The sequence below is a fragment of the Pseudochaenichthys georgianus genome, unplaced genomic scaffold (assembly GCF_902827115.2).
Source record: "Pseudochaenichthys georgianus unplaced genomic scaffold, fPseGeo1.2 scaffold_1214_arrow_ctg1, whole genome shotgun sequence".
Lineage (NCBI taxonomy): Eukaryota > Metazoa > Chordata > Actinopteri > Perciformes > Channichthyidae > Pseudochaenichthys > Pseudochaenichthys georgianus.
In genome coordinates, this window is record NW_027262142.1 from 270 (window position 1) to 20,956 (window position 20,687).

Sequence of the window (20,687 nt, forward strand, 5' to 3'; positions counted from 1 at the left end):
TGTCTCTACTTTAAAGAGTCCTCTCCTGCTGATGTTCAGGTGTATATCAGTATGTAGTGTCTCTACTTTAAAGAGTCCTCTCCTGCTGATGTTCAGGTGTATATCAGTATGTAGTGTCTCTACTTTAAAGAGTCCTCTCCTGCTGATGTTCAGGTGTATATCAGTATGTAGTGTCTCTACTTTAAAGAGTCCTCTCCTGCTGATGTTCAGGTGTATATCAGTATGTAGTGTCTCTACTTTAAAGAGTCCTCTCCTGCTGATGTTCAGGTGTATATCAGTATGTAGTGTCTCTACTTTAAAGAGTCCTCTCCTGCTGATGTTCAGGTGTATATCAGTATGTAGTGTCTCTACTTTAAAGAGTCCTCTCCTGCTGATGTTCAGGTGTATATCAGTATGTAGTGTCTCTACTTTAAAGAGTCCTCTCCTGCTGATGTTCAGGTGTATATCAGTATGTAGTGTCTCTACTTTAAAGAGTCCTCTCCTGCTGATGTTCAGGTGTATATCAGTATGTAGTGTCTCTACTTTAAAGAGTCCTCTCCTGCTGATGTTCAGGTGTATATCAGTATGTAGTGTCTCTACTTTAAAGAGTCCTCTCCTGCTGATGTTCAGGTGTATATCAGTATGTAGTGTCTCTACTTTAAAGAGTCCTCTCCTGCTGATGTTCAGGTGTATATCAGTATGTAGTGTCTCTACTTTAAAGAGTCCTCTCCTGCTGATGTTCAGGTGTATATCAGTATGTAGTGTCTCTACTTTAAAGAGTCCTCTCCTGCTGATGTTCAGGTGTATATCAGTATGTAGTGTCTCTACTTTAAAGAGTCCTCTCCTGCTGATGTTCAGGTGTATATCAGTATGTAGTGTCTCTACTTTAAAGAGTCCTCTCCTGCTGATGTTCAGGTGTATATCAGTATGTAGTGTCTCTACTTTAAAGAGTCCTCTCCTGCTGATGTTCAGGTGTATATCAGTATGTAGTGTCTCTACTTTAAAGAGTCCTCTCCTGCTGATGTTCAGGTGTATATCAGTATGTAGTGTCTCTACTTTAAAGAGTCCTCTCCTGCTGATGTTCAGGTGTATATCAGTATGTAGTGTCTCTACTTTAAAGAGTCCTCTCCTGCTGATGTTCAGGTGTATATCAGTATGTAGTGTCTCTACTTTAAAGAGTCCTCTCCTGCTGATGTTCAGGTGTATATCAGTATGTAGTGTCTCTACTTTAAAGAGTCCTCTCCTGCTGATGTTCAGGTGTATATCAGTGTGTAGGGTCTCTACTTTAAAGAGTCCTCTCTTGCTGATGTTCAGGTATATATCAGCATGTAGTGTCTCTACTTTAAAGAGTCCTCTCCTGCTGATGTTCAGGTGTATATCAGTGTGTAGTGTCTCTACTTTAAAGAGTCCTCTCCTGCTGATGTTCAGGTGTATATCAGTATGTAGTGTCTCTACTTTAAAGAGTCCTCTCCTGCTGATGTTCAGGAGTATATCAGTATGTAGTGTCTCTACTTTAAAGAGTGCTCTCCTCCTGAGGTTCAGGTGTATATCAGTATGTAGTGTCTCTACTTTAAAGAGTCCTCTCCTGCTGGTGTGAAGGTGTATATCAGTATGTAGTGTCTCTACTTTGAAGAGTCCTCTCCTGATGATGCTCAGGTGTATATCAGTGTGTAGTGTCTCTACTTTAAAGAGTCCTCTCCTGCTGATGTTCAGGTGTATATCAGTATGTAGTGTCTCTACTTTAAAGAGTCCTCTCCCGCTGATGTTCAGGTGTATATCAGTATGTAGTGTCTATACTTTAAAGAGTCCTCTCCTGCTGATGTTCAGGTGTATATCAGTATGTAGTGTCTCTACTTTAAAGAGTCATCTCCTGCTGATGTTCAGGTGTATATCAGTATGTAGTGTCTCTACTTTAAAGAGTCCTCTCCTGCTGATGTTCAGGTGTATATCAGTATGTAGTGTCTCTACTTTAAAGAGTCCTCTCCTGCAGATGTTCAGGTGTATATCAGTATGTAGTGTCTCTACTTTAAAGAGTCCTCTCCTGCTGATGTTCAGGTATATATCAGTATGTAGTGTCTCTACTTTAAAGAGTCCTCTCCTCTGAGGTTCAGGTGTATATCAGTATGTAGTGTCTCTACTTTAAAGAGTCCTCTCCTGCTGATGTTCAGGTGTATATCAGTATGTAGTGTCTCTACTTTAAAGAGTCCTCTCCTGCTGATGTTCAGGTGTATATCAGTTGTAGTGTCTCTACTTTAAAGAGTCCTCTCCTGCTGATGTTCAGGTGTATATCAGTATGTAGTGTCTCTACTTTAAAGAGTCATCTCTGCTGATGTTCAGGTGTATATCAGTATGTAGTGTCTCTACTTTAAAGAGTCCTCTCCTGCTGATGTTCAGATGTATATCAGTATGTAGTGTCTCTACTTTAAAGAGTCATCTCTGCTGATGTTCAGGTGTATATCAGTATGTAGTGTCTCTACTTTAAAGAGTCCTCTCCTGCTGATGTTCAGGTGTATATCAGTATGTAGTGTCTCTACTTTAAAGAGTCCTCTCCTGCTGATGGTCAGGTGTATATCAGTATGTAGTGTCTCTACTTTAAAGAGTCCTCTCCTGCTGATGTTCAGGTGTATATCAGTGTGTAGTGTCTCTACTTTAAAGAGTCCTCTCCTGCTGATGTTCAGGTGTATATCAGTATGCAGTGTATCTACTTTAAAGAGTCCTCTCCTCTGATGTTCAGATGTATATCAGTATGTAGTGTCTCTACTTTAAAGAGTCCTCTCCTGCTGATGTTCAGGTGTATATCAGTATGTAGTGTCTCCTACTTTAAAGAGTCCTCTCCTGCTGATGTTCAGGTGTATATCAGTATGTAGTGTCTCTACTTTAAAGAGTCCTCTCCTGCTGATGTTCAGGTGTATATCAGTATGTAGTGTCTCTACTTTAAAGAGTCCTCTCCTGCTATGTTCAGGTGTATATCAGTATGTAGTGTCTCTACTTTAAAGAGTCCTCTCCTGCTGATGTTCAGGTGTATATCAGTATGTAGTGTCTCTACTTTAAAGAGTCCTCTCCTGCTGATGTTCAGGTGTATATCAGTATGTAGTGTCTCTACTTTAAAGAGTCCTCTCCTGCTGATGTTCAGGTGTATATCAGTATGTAGGGTCTCTACTTTAAAGAGTCCTCTCCTGCTGATGTTCAGGTGTATATCAGTATGTAGTGTCTCTACTTTAAAGAGTCCTCTCTTGCTGTACAGATATTCCACCCCTTAACCACAATCACATACAATGTGTTGGCGCGACAGCCAACAGGAGTGTGAGTAGTACATAGTGATGTCACTGTGTTCCTGAAGTAAACAAAGGAAGGAGGTTTTAGATGCAGGTCCTGTTCTGAGAGGTAAACGTGTAATGTGTCTAAATCACGGTGTTTGAAAACAATGCCTCCTGAAATACTATATACACAAAGTTACATCAAATATATAAACACTGATTTCTATAAATGCTAAATAATAAGTAATATTAATAAGTAGGAAATTATCTTCACATTACAACAGGATTGTGTGTGTGAGTGTGTGTGTGTGTGTGTTAGTGTGACAGCCTGTTATTAAAGCCATGGTGACGGCTCTGTTTTATCAGAACAAATATCCCCCCCACACACACGCACGCACGCACGCACGCACGCACGCACGCACGCACGCACGCACGCACGCACGCACGCACGCACGCACACACACACACACACACACACACACACACACACACACACACACACACACACACACACACACACACACACACACACACACACACACACACACACACACACACACACACACACACACACACACAGAGAGGCTGTCAGTGACCTGCCAATCACAGGAAGTCCCTCCCTAAAGCATATGCTGCGTCTTGCTTCTGTCTCACTCGGGTCCATTGACTGCATGAACAGCAATCAGACATGAAACCAGAGAAGCAGGAACTTCTCTACAGTCTGAGGTAAGAGAGAGAGAAGCAGGAACAGGTGTCGCCCTCTGCTGGTTATCAGAGAGGATGCAGCTTTAAGGAGCCTCAGCTTCACTCTTCTGCAGGTTCCCTCCTGTATCAACACAGGGCTGGCCTCAGGTCAGCCATCAACCCCCTCCTCGTGCTGGAGTGTCTTTGAGTAAACAGTGAACTCAGACTGCAGGTCAGCTTTGATAATAAACCTGAAACACTACAGGCAGCAGCACTCTGTGGTGTCTCTGTTCACAGTGCTGAGCAGATGCTGCCCCCTGCTGGATGAATGGTGATGTTGCAGTGACAGAAATCAGCTGTCTCCCCTGAAATATTTCATGGATGTGTACACTTAAACAAATAATTCTCAGACTTATCACAGGTATTGATCTCTTGGATCAATTGATTAATACACTCTTTTTAATATCTTACAGCAGTTCAAGTGGAGGTGAGACTGGGAACAGGGGTATTCAACTCAAACTCAACGAGGTCCAGTTAGAGAAAATGTCCCCATGCAAAGGTCCGGAACATCAACATGTCCAACTTGCTTTATGAATTAATGTGATATATATTGAAGTAGCTGTAGCTTTATCAACGTCTGCATGTCATCAACAGCTGACTGCCAATCAAATAAAGAAAGTACAATTCAAAAACAACAATATGTATTGTTAATGAACATTGAACTACACAGATATACAGTAAATACTGTGGATATGTGTAATGTTCCTCTCGGGCTGCATTTAAAAATAAAATAGAGAAAATAAATAAAATAGCTTTTGAAAATGTGTGCATCTTGATAGTGCTTAATTTTAGATAAATAAAATGAAGTGTAGCAGCAGCTTGAGTTTCTCTTTTTCTTTGTTAACCGTTTCACATCATGACTTAACAGTTTCAGACGATTATAGAACAATATCAGTCTTTACACATCATAACAATTGAACAGATTTAAAGTTTAAAGCTTTTATAACTTCTGATCAAAACACATACGGAAGCAGAAATATAACGCAGTTTAACATCAGCATTTTATTTATCTTAATGTCCCTGAATTTAAACAGGATTACAGTTTGTGTCCTCAAAAATATATTTACACTGGATATTCATCAAAGATGACTTAGATCATGATTCAAAGTTATATGTAATAAACTTGATAACACATATTTCAGGTTGAGTTAAATCCTAGTTTGGGTAGCCAATCAGGTTATAGTCGCCCACCTGACTTCCTGTTACCTGGGCTGCAGTCGGATAGTTTAAAAATCAGCTCCTAAGTTCTAACCCTATCGTCTATTCCTTGACCTCTGAGTGAAACGTCACGGGGTTAAGGGATAGTGGATAGGAGAATTCAAAAGGACTTAGGAGAAGAGACTGCGGTACTTTAGAGAATCCGAATGCACTTTCACTATCCGACGTGTTTATGATGCGCCAGCGGACGTCATTGTGTGCGTCTGCTGCTGTGGGGTAACTATGGAAACCACAGTTTCCTATACAGCGGACTACAACATGGATGTTCAATAAGAACGAGGGACTGCTGTGAACTCATCTAGAGACTCTGCACCGTGCTCTGATGCTGCTGCTTTGCTTTATGAACGTGGACAACAGAGAAACATATTCTTCATGACCAAAGCTGGAATTGAAATAAAAAAGGAAAGTGAAACTTATGCTCGTCCCCCTCTCCCTCCGGTCCACATTAATACAAATGATCCAACACGTATGATTGTATGAACTAAAGATCTTAAATCAATACAGATGTATTTATTATAAACGTTAGTCCTTAACATCTATCTCTGTGTATATCACCATTCAAACATCTTTTAGAAGTTGAACAAACCCCACACAGCTCAGTAAAGACTGAGAGATGTTGACTTTATTTGATAATTTCAGTAAAAACTAACGTTCATATTTCTCTTTTTATTATAATACTGATGAACGTTCAAAACAAAGCACTTTGGCAACTTACCATCTATGTTTTAAAAAGCTTAATAAGCACCGTAACTTTCATGATATAATTTCTCCGTCATAATCTGTTGTTTCCGTGAACGGCCGACTGTTGAGTGACGGCAAATGCTGCGGCTGCAAGGCATTGTGGGGCAGCAATTTCGCTTCTCCTGTCGGTTAGGGAGGTCCAGTGGTTCCTAAGCTAAAGGAGGTTATAAAGGAAGTTTGAAACCTCCTTTCCTATCATTCTCATCATTCTAGAGAATTCGAACGGCACTTATCATGGCTGCCACTGAGGGACTTTCATTTCACTCCTTTAGGAAGGTTCCTAAGCTAAATGGACTATTCGACTTCAGCCCAGGATCACTGCGACAGAAAACAAACTATTCACTATATAGAGGTTTTTTTTCTGAATTTGTGAGTTTTTCCTTGTTCTTGACTTTGATTTTCAGAACTGCCTTTAACTCATTATTAGATAGCCTCGGATAAAAATAAGCATTTGTCTCATGTATATGTATTTGTTGTGTGAGTTTGTATTCTCAGTGAATATTGAAGTTTTTTTATCATACATTTATATAATTACTTCTTGTAAATGTACACATTTAAAATCATCAACTTAGCATTATTTCTGTGGCATTCCACCCCCTGTCCCACACTCATGATGTCACTGGCAGTCAGGACCAATCACAGCTCTGATCCTCCCGATGCTTCCTTCTCATTGGCCGGCTCATAGCCCTCTTTGTTCTTCATGGCTCGTTTCCTCCTCATGCAGAGCGCCACCGTGACGGCGATAACCACCACAAGCACAACCAGCGCCACCATGGCAACCAGCAGTGGAAACAGTAAGCCAAGAGTAGGAGCGCAAACCGGCAAATCCTCGGCGTGGCGCTCGCCAGCGTCATCGATACAGAAACACCTACAGGGGGCGACAAAGAGGTAAATACGTATTAATACAGTCTGACAATGAAAACATGAGAAACACCTGCAGGGGGCGGCAAAGAGGTAAATACGTATAAATACAATCTGACAATGAAAACATGAGAAACACCTGCAGGGGGCGGCAAAGAGGTAAATACGTATAAATACAATCTGACAATGAAAACATGAGAAACACCTGCAGGGGGCGGCAGAGAGGTAAATACGTATTAATACAGTCTGACACAAACATGAGAAACACCTGCAGGGGGCGGCAGAGAGGTAAATACGTATTAATACAGTTTGACACAAACATGAGAAACACCTGCAGGTGGTTGGGTGGTTGGGGGTTTTATTACATTTCTTTCTTAACCTGTTTAGCCCGAGAGCCCCCGGTGGAGGGGGCTGCATGTTTTCTTAATATTCTTCTTAATATTTAAAAACCTATTAATGTGCCATACCAGATTAACGGGAAGAAACTCAGCTAACTGACAATATGAACCATTTTTACCAAAACAAAACACAAATCTCATAAGAAGCGTCTAAATGACCCATGAGCGAAAAAATGCTAACGCATTTGGCACAGAACTCAAGGTAAAGATACCCTTATTACTTATCGTAACTGCACATACAAGATATCCGATTAAAACTGAGATTCCACAGATTATATAGGTATTAGTATCATCACTGAGCGTTCAGATCTCGCGACAGGGGAAGCAAGCACAGTCATCACAACACGTAGCATTACGGAGCAAACACGGGAGATCGTCTCACCTTAGCTGTTATTCTAATCAAAAGTTGTGTTCAATGGCATGAAAACGATAAAAATGCTGCTGAGGGTTAATCCATAGGTTAATCCAATGTGTCTGTCACTTTGAACAAATTATTTATAATCCATAATTAAATTTTTATGTAAAAATTGGAGAATAAATATTAGCTGCTAATGGTAGCCACCAGAGAGCTTCCGGTTTTTACCACTCGTCACTCTCACTCCTTATTTGGTAACGTGTGTGTGTATGTGGAACCTCCCCTCGATTCCATTGGCTCTAGCAGTTAAAAAGAGATGTCAATCATCAAAATCGACCAAGGGGGGCCAGAGATATGGAAAATCCACCCAAATGACCCCAGACGTGTTTTTTTGTTGCTAAATCTCTCTAAAAAGGTCACATTTCACTTGTTTTGCATCAATCTTGATACAGGGTACTTCTTATATGTTATAGTTTGGATTCCTAAAGCTTTTAGTCTACTAACCCATCATTCAAGGGTGGTTTTCACTATAGGAATTTTTTTTTACTGTGTTCAATCTGAATTTACCTTAAAATAAAAACATCTATATTGATTCTGACACTTCTACACCCAACTTACAGGTGTAACCTTGCTTTGAGAAAAAAGATTATTAATTTACCACTTTTAGAAGTGAAGATATGGTAATTTGTTCTGCGAATGTAATTTTCGAGCCTGAGACCTGACAAACAGGCTTGTGGTTAAAAGTTCAGATATTTTTCGAAAATTCAGATTTTTTCTCTGAATTTGGACCTCTGTCTTCCGTCAGTGAGGGTTATTCTAAACATGAGCTTTAGTCTGCAGGCTCATATGTTCTGGTTCTTCTCGTAGCTCCTCGTAGCAGAGCGTCTTCACAACAAGACTCTTATCTCCAATAAATCTCACTGTTAATAATGTTAAATTCCAATTTTGTTTTGTTTAAATTCTCAAAATATTTTCTGAAAACCGACCTTCGTTTGCTGCACAGAGTGACTAGCATTAGCGTAGCATTAGAGTAGTGTTAGCTTTAGTGGGTGACCTCTGACCTGTAGGACCCTGGTGTGTTGAGGCAGGAAGTCCTGCAGGGCCCGGCCCCACCGCTGCACTCGTCGATGTCCTCACAGTCTCCGGACCCGGTTCTGATGAAGCCCGGCTCACAGAGCTGGCAGGCGGCGCTCTGGTTGGCCACAGATCCGTCCGTCAGGCGCCAGGCAGGGGGGCGGCCCGAGCAGACCAAGTCCAGCTGCAGACCAGACCAGCACACCACCAGAACCCGGGTCCTGTTGTCCTCGCGGAGGGAGCGGGTCCCCGTGATCTGAGGCCGTGGACAAGGTTCCGGTTCTGTTCCAGAGTCAGGCTTCAGGTCCGGTTCTGTTCCAGAGTCAGGCTTCAGGTCTGGTTCTGGTCCAAACTTAGGCTTCAGGTCCGGTTCTGGGTCTTGGTTTGCAGGTGTAGGTTGTGGTGTATCAGGTTTTGATGGTTGAGGTTGTTCATTTTCTGAAGGCTCTGGTTCAGCTGATTCTTTTTGTGGTGTAGGTTTTGCTTCTGGTGCTAGTGCAGGCTCTGGTTCCGGTTCTTGGTTTGGTTCTGGTTCTGGTCTTTTTTCTGGTTCTGGTTCAGCTTCTGATCCTGGGTCTGTGTCAGGTCCTAGTCCTGTTTCTGCTTCTGGTCCTGGTTCAGGTCCGGGTTCTGGTGCCACCCACGTCCCCCGGCCTTTACAGATGTAGGGGTTTTTGCTCCTGCAGCTGACGGGAATCAGGCCCCAGCTGGTCCCGCTGGTCCCGGTCTGGTTCAGCCTGATGGCGGCGCAGCGTAAGGTGGTGCAGGTCTCCTGGGGCTCCTGGGCCCAGCGGATCACCTGCGGGGCCCGGCTGCCCCCCCCGGTCCAGCTGAACCCCCTCAAAGGCAGACCCGGATCCACACAGGCATCCTTCACCTTCCGCAGCCCGACCCAGAACACGGACCCGTTTGACCCTGAGACCAGATTCAGCACCGCAGAGACCTCCTGGTCCGAGGACAGGGAGGCAAGTCTGCCGGGGGGGCAGGCGGCCTCTGCCACTGAGAAGATGGCGGGGGAGGGATGCAGTGAGAACAGGGATGGGGAGGCCAAGACCACGGGGCCCAGAACCCAACAGAACCAGAACCACATCATCTTCATCTGATCCTGATCCTGAGGAGAGACATCAGGGTCTGGTTTAAACTTTATCCATCAAAACAAACACAACCAAATACATTTGATTAATATTCATTTTTGATTATTATTTATTAAATGTTGATACAGCAGCCTTTACTGGAGCAGACAAAGTGAACAGTTACTACATCTTTATAAAGTTATTATACTAATATACACCTGAACCTCAGCAGGAGAGGACTCTTTAAAGTAGAGACACTACATACTGATATACACCTGAACATCAGCAGGAGAGGACTCTTTAAAGTAGAGACACTACATACTGATATACACCTGAACCTCAGCAGGAGAGGACTCTTTAAAGTAGAGACACTACATACTGATATACACCTGAACATCAGCAGGAGAGGACTCTTTAAAGTAGAGACACTACATACTGATATACACCTGAACATCAGCAGGAGAGGACTCTTTAAAGTAGAGACACTACATACTGATATACACCTGAACCTCAGCAGGAGAGGACTCTTTAAAGTAGAGACACTACATACTGATATACACATGATCATCGGCAGGAGAGGACTCTTTAAAGTAGAGTCACTACATACTGATATGCACCTGAACATCAGCAGGAGAGGACTCTTTAAAGTAGAGACACTACATACTGATATACACCTGAACATCAGCAGGAGAGGACTCTTTAAAGTAGAGACACTACATACTGATATACACCTGAACATCAGCAGGAGAGGACTCTTTAAAGTAGAGACACTACATACTGATATACACCTGAACATCAGCAGGAGAGGACTCTTTAAAGTAGAGACACTACATACTGATATACACCTGCACATCAGCAGGAGAGGACTCTTTAAAGTAGAGACACTACATACTGATATACACCTGAACATCAGCAGGAGAGGACTCTTTAAAGTAGAGACACTACATACTGATATACACCTGAACATCAGCAGGAGGGGACTCTTTAAAGTAGAGAAACTACATACTGATATACACCTGCACCTCAGCAGGAGAGGACTCTTTAAAGTAGAGACACTACATACTGATATACACCTGAACATCAGCAGGAGGGGACTCTTTAAAGTAGAGAAACTACATACTGATATACACCTGAACATCAGCAGGAGAGGACTCTTTAAAGTAGAGACACTACACACTGATATACACCTGAACATCAGCAGGAGAGGACTCTTTAAAGTAGAGACACTACACACTGATATACACCTGAACATCAGCAGGAGAGGACTCTTTAAAGTAGAGACACTACATACTGATATACACCTGAACATCAGCAGGAGAGGACTCTTTAAAGTAGAGACACTACATACTGATATACACCTGAACATCAGCAGGAGAGGACTCATTAAAGTAGAGAGACTACATACTGATATACACCTGAACCTCAGGAGGAGAGCACTCTTTAAAGTAGAGACACTACATACTGATATACACCTGAACATCAGCAGGAGAGGACTCTTTAAAATAGAGACGCTACATACTGATATACACCTGAACATCAGCAGGAGAGGACTCTTTAAAGTAGAGACACTACATACTGATATACACCTGAACCTCAGCAGGAGAGGACTCTTTACAGTAGAGACACTACATACTGATATACACCTGAACATCAGCAGGAGAGGACTCTTTAAAGTAGAGACACTACATACTGATATACACCTGAACATCAGCAGGAGTGGACTCTTTAAAGTAGAGACACTACATACTGATGTACACCTGAACATCAGCAGGAGAGGACTCTTTAAAGTAGAGACACTACATACTGATATACACCTGAACATCAGCTGGAGAGGACTCTTTAAAGTAGAGACACTACATACTGATATACACCTGAACCTCAGGAGGAGAGGACTCTTTAAAATAGAGACACTACATACTGATATACACCTGAACATCAGCAGGAGAGGACTCTTTAAAGTAGAGACACTACATATTGATATAGACCTGGACCTCAGCAGGATAGGACTCTTTAAAGTAGAGACACTACATACTGATATACACCTGAACATCAGCAGGAGAGGACTCTTTAAAATAGAGACACTACATACTGATCTACACCTGAACATCAGCAGGAGAGGACTCTTTAAAGTAGATACACTACATACTGATATACATCTGAACATCAGCAGGAGAGGACTCTTTAAAGGCCTCTCTCTGAACAGGAAGTCCAGATCTTATGATAAACAGACATTACTGTTTTCTCTAGAGAGGAACCAAAAATAATAATTCATCAGTCAAATATTTGTATACAATCGTCGATTTTAAAAACTACAAATATTAAAATAATCAAGAAACAGGTTTATTCTGAGATTTGTTTAAAAAAGTCCCCGCTGAGGGACAAATAAAGGATTTGTGACAAACCCTGTTTCTGAACAAATACCGGATTTATTCCAGAATATTCATCGGTATTATAAACAACTTATCTCAGTTATATGTTGGTATAAGTACTCAGATACTTGAGGAAAAGTACATATACTTTATCTGCCCAACATTTCAGAATAACTTACTGTAGTATTATCAGCTAAAAGTACTTCAAGTACACAAGTAAAAGTACTTGTATTGCAGAATGGATCTTAGTATAATATGAGTATTATATTTACTGTTGTACATTTTCACGGCATAGACAATATAAATAGTGAGGAGTACTACAGTACACCATGTCATGTGTCCTTATGTGATGTATGACATCTACAGTACACATATATGTGAAGAAGTAAATGTGATTTAAGGTATATTTATGAAAGTATTTCATATGAATTGAACACAGACTGACCAATAGTAGTTAGTATAACCAGTAGAGACAGGAGGAGGAGGAGGAAGAGGAGGAAGAGGAGCAGCTTCCTGTCTGCAGAATCTGTATCTCTATAATTATATTTATCTTTAAAACACTTTAAACGTACCGTATGAGGTTCCTCTCTTCTGGTTCCTCTCCTGTGGTTCCTGGTTCTCTTTTAGTATAGAGAAGTTTCTCACAATCCTTCTTCTCCTGCAGCTTTCCTCACCTCCCCTCCTCCTCTTCCTCCTCCCTCTTCTTTTGTCAGTTTCTCCTCCACAGTAGCGCCCCCCCCAAACAGGAAGTGTGTTCAGTCTCTGAAGGAAGCAGAATCTGTATCAAGACTGAACACACTTCCTGTTTGGTCTGATCTCCACAGAGTTTATTCAGAAATACTGCGCTATGATTGGCTGAGAGCTGGAGGGACAGGTAGTTAGGTCACCCGTTTAACATAAACACAGAAGATTAATGTGAAGTTGGAGACGTGAAAACATTTAATGTTTTAATTAATGCACTTTGTTTTGGACACACACACACACACACACACACACACACACACACGGATAATTGTTGTCACGGCGTCACAGATGCTTCCTGGAGGAAGTGGATAAAGAATGGCAGGAAGTAGAAGGTCGTAAAGGGCGGAGCTATGACTAATGGAGCCGTTGTCAGGGTAACGCTGCAGTGACCTGACTGTGTGTTTGTGTGTATGTGTATGTGTATGTGTATGTGTGTGTGTGTGTGTGTGTGTGTGTGTGTGTAGGTTATGGGAGCTGTAATCTCTGTGCGACCTCAAGGCCCTGTGACGCTCTCTGTTGTGCGACGGCCCCATAAGACCTGGAAGACATGGGTTAGGGTTAGGTTTATAAACAACAAGTCCTCCAACTCATACGACCAAATATGCCGATTGTTCAGGCCCAATTATTACGACCAAATATGTCGTTTGTTCAAGCGCTTAATATGTCCTGCTCCCGTTGAATGCAAATGTTACAGATGGTCGTTTATTCACAAAGAACCCTCTCTGGAAAATCCTAAATTGTGGGATAGTTTGGCCATTAAAACGCATTTTGATTAGATTTTTAGCGAGAAGTGTAGATTGTACTTTTAGAATCCACGTCCAGTCGATATGTAGGATCTATAGTTTTATAGATATTACGAAAATGATTTGAGGTATACGGCAGCCTCCATGTAAAGTTACGGGTTGAAAACAGTATTTCCGGTCTCGACGTTTTCATTATAAAACCAATGATCAAATGAACATTTAATATTCATTACTAAAGGTACAGCCGAATCATCACAGCCCACAAAACCTATGACCGCTGCAGAAAAAAAAGGACCAAAAAAGGGAGCGTTTGGAAAAAAGGGGCGGGTCCGCTCAGTGAAGCAATAACAACGAAACATGGATGAACAGAAGTCTGCGTTTAAATCGTGTGTGTGTGTGTGCGTGTGTGGTTCAAACACATCAGCCTGCAGTCGCTCTTTAGCCTTTCTAATGATTCTGAACACGGGGTTCTCTTGGTTCAGTCGGTTCTATAAAGACAGGTACGTTAAAACACGGGGTTCTCTTGGTTCAGTCGGTTCTATAAAGACAGGTACGTTAAAACACGGGGTTCTCTTGGTTCTCTAGGGAACAGGAAGGGGTTCCAGTGTGTGGACCCAAATGCAGATTAAAGTAAAAATAATTCCTTTATTCCAAGGCTATATATACACAGACAGAACAGAACACTCACCAAGGACAAGCCAAATCACAAGACGAACCGACACTGAACACTGGGAGACAGGGGAATTTAAACACAGGGTAACTAGACACAGCTGGGAACACCAAACTAGGGCCACCAGGGTGGGTGGAGGGGGTCCGGAGGACGGGTCTTGGGCTGACAGCCCAGGGGCACGGCAGAGGACCACGAAGGGGTCTCGGGCGGACGGCCCGGGGGAAAGGCAAAAGCCGAGAAGGGGGACTCGGGCGGACGGCCCGGGGGCAAGGCAGAAGCCGAGAAAGGGGACTCGGGCGGACGGCCCGGGGGCAAGGCATAGTCCAAGGTGGGGGACTCGGGCGGACGGCCCGGGGGCAAGGCAGAAGCCGAGAAAGGGGACTCGGGCGGACGGCCCGGGGGCAAGGCATAGTCCAAGGTGGGGCGAAGGCCAATCAGCTCCGGAGGACGAACAGGAACCGGAGCCGGTGGGACAGGCTTCGGCAGGATCCCCGACGGAAGAGGACCAGGAGTTGGCAGGACCTCCGACGAGACCGGTGCTGGCGGGACCTCCAACTGAACAGGACAAGGGGTTGGCAGGACCCCCGGCAGAAGACTTGACAGCGGGACCCCCAACGTGACTGGACATAGGGTTGGCAGGATCCCCGGCAGGAGAGTAGTCGGCGGGACCTCCAACGGCACAGGACCTAGGGCTGGCAGGACCCCCGGCAGAAGAGTTGTCGGCGAGACCCCCAACGGGACAGGACACAGGGTTGGCAGGACCCCTGGCAGGAGAGTAGTCGACGGGACCCCCAACGGGACAGGACATGGAGCTGGCAGGAACCCCAGCGGAACCTCCAACAGTACAGGACATAGGGTTGGCAGGACCCCCGGCAGGAGAGTAGACAGCGGGACCTCCAACGAGACAGGATAAAGGGTTGGCAGGACCCCCCAGAGGAGAGCAGTCGGCGGGGCCTCCAACGGCACAGGACAAAGGGTTGGCAGGACCCCCGGCAGGAGAGTAGACGGCGGGACCTCCAACGGGACAGGACAAAGGGCCGGCAGGACCCCCGGCAGGAGAGTAGTCGGCGGGGCCTCCAACAGCACAAAAGTAGGGACTTGAGATGGGACTAGAGAAGGGACTAGGAAAGTGACCTGAGGAGGGACTAGGGAAGGAAACTCGAGAGGGGAACTAGAGAGGGGACTCGAGGAAGGACTAGAGGTGGGACTAAAGGAGGGACTAAAGGAGGGAACTGGAGAGGGGACTCCAGGAGAGACTAGAGGGACTAGAGGAGGAACTAGAGAAGGGAACTCGAGAGGGGACTCGAGAGGGGAACTAGAGGAGGGACTAGAGGAGGGAACTCGAGAGGGGACTGGAGAGGGGACTCCAGAGGGGACTAGAGGAGAGACTAGAGGAGGGACTAGAGAAGGGAACTGGAGAATGGACTCGAGAGGGGACTCGAGAGGGGAACTAGAGAGGGGACTCGAGGAGGGACTAAAGGAGGGACCAGAGGAGGGACTAAAGGAGGGACTAGAGGAGGGAACTCGAGGGGGAACTGTGGCAGCTGGGGCCACATCTGGGTCTGGAACCAAGGCTGCTGGGACCGGGACTGGGGCCGGAATTGAAGCCAGAATCCTGGCTGAAAGGTCCGGTTCTGGAGCCGGAACCATGGCTGCAGGGCAGGGAACCGGAACACGGATCCATGGCTGTGTGGGGTGGTACTGGAGCACGGTACCATGGCTATGTGGGATGGTACTGGGGCACGGAACCATGGCTATGTGGGATGGTACTGGGGCCGTAACCATGGCTGCTGGGGGCTGAACTGGTTCTGGAACCCTGGCCCTTTGGGCTCGTGCTGCCAACCTGGCCTTGCGACCCCTTCCTTTAGGAGCCGTTTGGAGGCTCCGTGGACCTCCAAAGGCCAGACGAGTACCAGCGAATGGCTCCTGGACAGTAGCAAACACTGGGTGAGAAGCAGGGGCTGACGCCAGATGGACCACACCAATGCGTGTGGTGTCAAAACAGGAGTTGGGAGACCTGGGTCTGTCAGGATCGGGAAAACAAATTGTGAGGTAATCCAAAAGCCTGGCAGGTAAGAATTTCACCAAACTTTGATTCCTCAGTGTAAGGTGGACTGCATCTGCCAGAGCAGCATCTCGCTGCTGAACCCTGACCGCTCCTATCCATTGATCAGAGCAGGTAGCCAAATCAAAAGTAAAATCTAATAACTCCTGCTCAAAAGGATCTGCTGGGCCCATATTTAAGGTCGGTTCGTAATGTTACGGTGTGTGAAGCAGGTAGGACCCAAATGCAGATTAAAGTAAAAATAATTCCTTTATTCCAAGGCTATATATACACAGACAGAACAGAACACTCACCAAGGACAAGTCAACTGACAAGACGAACCGACACTGAACACTGGGAGACAGGGGAATTTAAACACAGGGTAACTAGACACAGGTGGGAACAATCAGGGGCGGGGCTGACACTGATGAGCACAGGAGACACACAAGGAGTGACAGGTGAAAACAATCAGGAAATTAGACACACCAGGGAAACTAACGACAGACATGAAAACACAGGGAAAAGAGACCAGACAATATACCAGGAGGAAAATACCCATAACCAGACATACAAAACTACAAACGTGACAAAACATGAGAATCCTGACACCTCTTCCTTCCCTACTTCTCTTTCTACTTCCTCGGGCCTCTGTGCGTCGGGGGGGGAGGGCTGTGGCAGGGGGGCTGGGGGTGCTTCCTCGGCCCCTGCCTCAGCGCACTCTTGGGGGCCGGTTGCGGGTTGAGGTCCATCCGCTCCCTCGGACCGTGCTCGACCGTTTGGGGGCCGATGGGACTGGGTTCTTGACCTGGCCCTCCGTCTCTCCTTCCTCCCCTCCCTCCGTGCCACCCTCCCCACAGAGAGCAGATACCCCGTTAATACAGACACCTACCTCCCTCTCCCATCTCATTTCCATCTCTTCACCTCCCTCTTCACCCTCCATACAGATACACAGTAATGTCGCTCTCCCCTGCAGTAACATTATCTCCTCTTTTTCACCTCCAGTTCAGCACAACAACCAGCAGAGGGAGCCAGAGCTGTTTGCTGTGGAGCCCCTGCAAAGCATACTGAGCCCTGAGGTGGATGTAAACATAACATCAGTGATGATCAAAGGCCCACTGAGAGTCAGTTTGACTTCAAGCCTAACATCTGAGACATCCACCTCCCACTCCACAGGGGTCTCTGCAGCGGCACCTGGCTCCCCCACACGCCCAGAACCGTACACACATCCCAGCACTTTTAAGAAGCTACAGGTATGGTTGTTGGAGTTGCTGAAGAGGACCCTTATTGTCGGGACTCCAATCTCTCCCGCATCCCCCCCTTTACAGACCCCCACCTTCAGAGAGATAGCTTTCCGGGTGCTAAATTCCATCACATAACCTCGATTCTCAGTAAACTTCCCCCATGTCACAACACCTCACAAGTCATAATATCAGTAGGACTCAATAATGGACTCTCAGACGATTAAACAACTGCACGCCATGTGGAAACAGAGCACTCTTTGCTTTCCAAACGCCACCATCTACATCCCCATCATGAACTTTTCCAACAGTCTGACCATCCCCCAGCAGACTGCACACTAACCACACTCAACACCACCATAGCTTCCAAATACAACTTCATACCGGAAATAAACCCACTACTCTTCCATGTCACTTCACGTGACAACATACACTGGACCCTGCAGACGGCCGAGATGTTACTCTGGAAGCAACATTTAAACTACTGAACGGGGATCATAATTGCATTACAACTCCCCACCGCTCAAATATAACCAACCTCTCTGCCATTTTCTCCCCCACGGCCGCACAGCTGGAGCTACTGGGAAAAGGTTTATCATTCATTCCAACACCCAAACTCCCTACCCGACCGGAGATCGGGGCGGACCTCCACGCCTTCCACAGGCGGATTAAGATCATGGACCACTTCCTGGGGAGCCAGGGGCGGGAGCCTGTTCTGTTCACCGGACCGTCCACCTGGGAACCACACACGGCAACATCGACACCTGAAATAACTAGCACTCACACATTGGCGCCCCCTTCCACACAGCACACACAACATTAGCCAGGAACAATTACAAATTATTAAAACATTAGGTAACAGCCAACACATAGTCATCAAACCTGCAGATAAGGGGGGCCAAATAGTCATACAAGATAGGGACAATTATAAATTGGAAGCACATAGGCAGTTAAATGACAACACATACTACAGATCACTGACGCACCCACTTCAACTGGAAACACAAACACTAGTTAGGGACATCACAGCAACACTTTACACTAACACAATCATAAACAAAAAACAAAAACAATATCTGGATGGTCCGGAGGAGCCCCCGCCTCTTCTACCTGCTCCCCAAGATCCACAAGTCTGTGGAGACGTGGACGGTCCCCTCTGTGGTTCCGGTCGGCCGCCCCATCATCAGCGACTGCGGTTCAGAATCCTACAACATAACAGAATACATCGATCATTTTATTAATCCCCTTTCAAAACTCCACCCCAGTTATCTCAGAGACACGTATGATTTTGTCAACAAAATAAAAAACCTCACAGTACCCAGCCACACTCTCATTTTCTACATAGACATAGTCTCACTCTATACCCACTTGGCCTCACCGCAATTCAGCACTCCTTCAATAAAAACCCAGACCCATCCAGACCCGACAGCCAAATCATTCAGTTGCTTCACCTCACACTCACCCGCAATGACTTCATGTTCAATGATGACCACTACCTCCAGTTGTGTGGTTGTGCGATGGGCCGGAAATACGCGCCAGCCTACGCGGATATTTACCTGGCCCATTGGGAGTAACGGTTTTCACTAAACTCCCCCTCAAACCCTTTCTGTACTTCCGGTACTTAAAGACATCTCCACCCGGCCGTCCGGCCCTGCCCTGGTCCCCCTCATCACAACCTACACAGGGAGCCTGACCAGCCTTTTAGGCAAACTAAAGGCCAATTTTGAGGGGGCCAGGGGGGACTGTGACGCGCTGCGGCTGATCTCTGCCTACCGACGTAACAAAAATCTCCAGGACCTCCTGGTCCACACAAAACTAAATAAAAGGATTAAAACTAGGGAGGCGCCTCGGGTGTCTGAGGTTGGTTTTGTTCGCCTCCCCCACGTTTTCAATCACTTCTCTCGAGAGGGGAGCAATGTACGGCAGGCCTTGACACCTAACACAAAAAACGCTATTTATGCAATTAGGTGCAAGGCCTGCCAGAGACTCTATGTGGGGGAAACGCGCAATGAGATCAGCCTCAGAATTAAACAACACCAATATAGAATTAGAGACGGGGACGGCACGAGCGTTTTATACAACCATATTAAACTCCATGGCCTCCAGAATGTACAGTCTATGGGCCTGGAGAGCAGCAGCGGCTGGAGCACGGGCCAGAGGCCAGCGGCGGAGCGGAGGTGGATCCATCGCCTGGGCACCATTGACCCGGGCGGACTAAATGAAAAATATAATTGATGGGTCCGCTTCCCACCACTTAAACATGTGTTATCAACTTTAATAACCTGTGTGATCTCCTCTCCCCCAGGGTCTCTCCCCTGCAGATGGGTGATTTTAATTCCCTTCTCTGCGGGTGTGATAGCCTGTTTTAATCCGCCCTCCACGTATTTTAGCACTTATATTTATTTATTAATTATTTATAGATCCTCCTCATCTGGACTTTTTGTATTGGTGTGCTACATTTTTATCGCATGTTTTCAGCACTATCTTATTTATCTTAATGGTGTTCATATTTATGTTTTTATTACTTCTTACATGTTTTATAATTTTAAATGTATTTATGTGTATGTTTTTATCTGAAAATGATCAAAGCCACATGAGGAGGGACGCTTTTATTTGTTTATTTATATTTATTTTAAATTATTTTATTACCTGGAGGCTAGAAAACCACCCGCAGAGAGGAACTCTTCACCTACCTGCCACCCTTTTAAATAAACAGAGCCAAAAAAACACCTGCCCTTTGGAATCTTTTTTACTTACCCGACCTCGATTTTAGTGGTTTTTGTTTTTCAGTGACATCCAGTTCATTGTATACGATTTTACTAACCCGGTGTACCTTCCTTTATTTTATTATTATTAGTTATTTTAACACTCCCTTTACTTTTTTAACTAATATTACTGGGGAGATTGTTTTAATTATTTGTATTTTTATCATTGCACTTGTGTTTTAACTGCACTTACACTTCTATGCATGGCTTACTAATAGAACTGGAATCACTTTTAATTTGTCCATTTTAGATCCCCCTATCATTTACAGATGTAGCACTCCAGATCAGACTCAAATGGGTGTGTCCCAGTCAAAAGCTCAGCGGATGCCAGTGGCTGGGGGTGTTGCCAAATTGCTAGAGGGCGTTGCCCAATTTCCCCATTTGTTCAATTACAGGATTTAACCATGAGATGGC

At 45.0% G+C, this 20,687-nt stretch overlaps 1 protein-coding gene across 1 annotated transcript; it reads right to left on the minus strand.

Moving 5' to 3' along the window:
- Positions 1-4,963: 4,963 nt before the first annotated feature.
- LOC117440793 (complement component C1q receptor) lies at positions 4,964-12,774 on the minus strand. Its single transcript, XM_034077027.2, has 3 exons — positions 12,642-12,774; positions 8,615-9,738; positions 4,964-6,807 (listed from the first exon to the last, which is right to left on the minus strand). The coding sequence occupies exons 2-3, from the start codon at positions 9,724-9,726 to the stop codon at positions 6,576-6,578; spliced, it is 1,344 nt and encodes a 447-aa protein (XP_033932918.1). The 5' UTR covers positions 9,727-9,738; positions 12,642-12,774; the 3' UTR covers positions 4,964-6,575.
- Between the last annotated feature and the right edge of the window lie 7,913 nt (positions 12,775-20,687).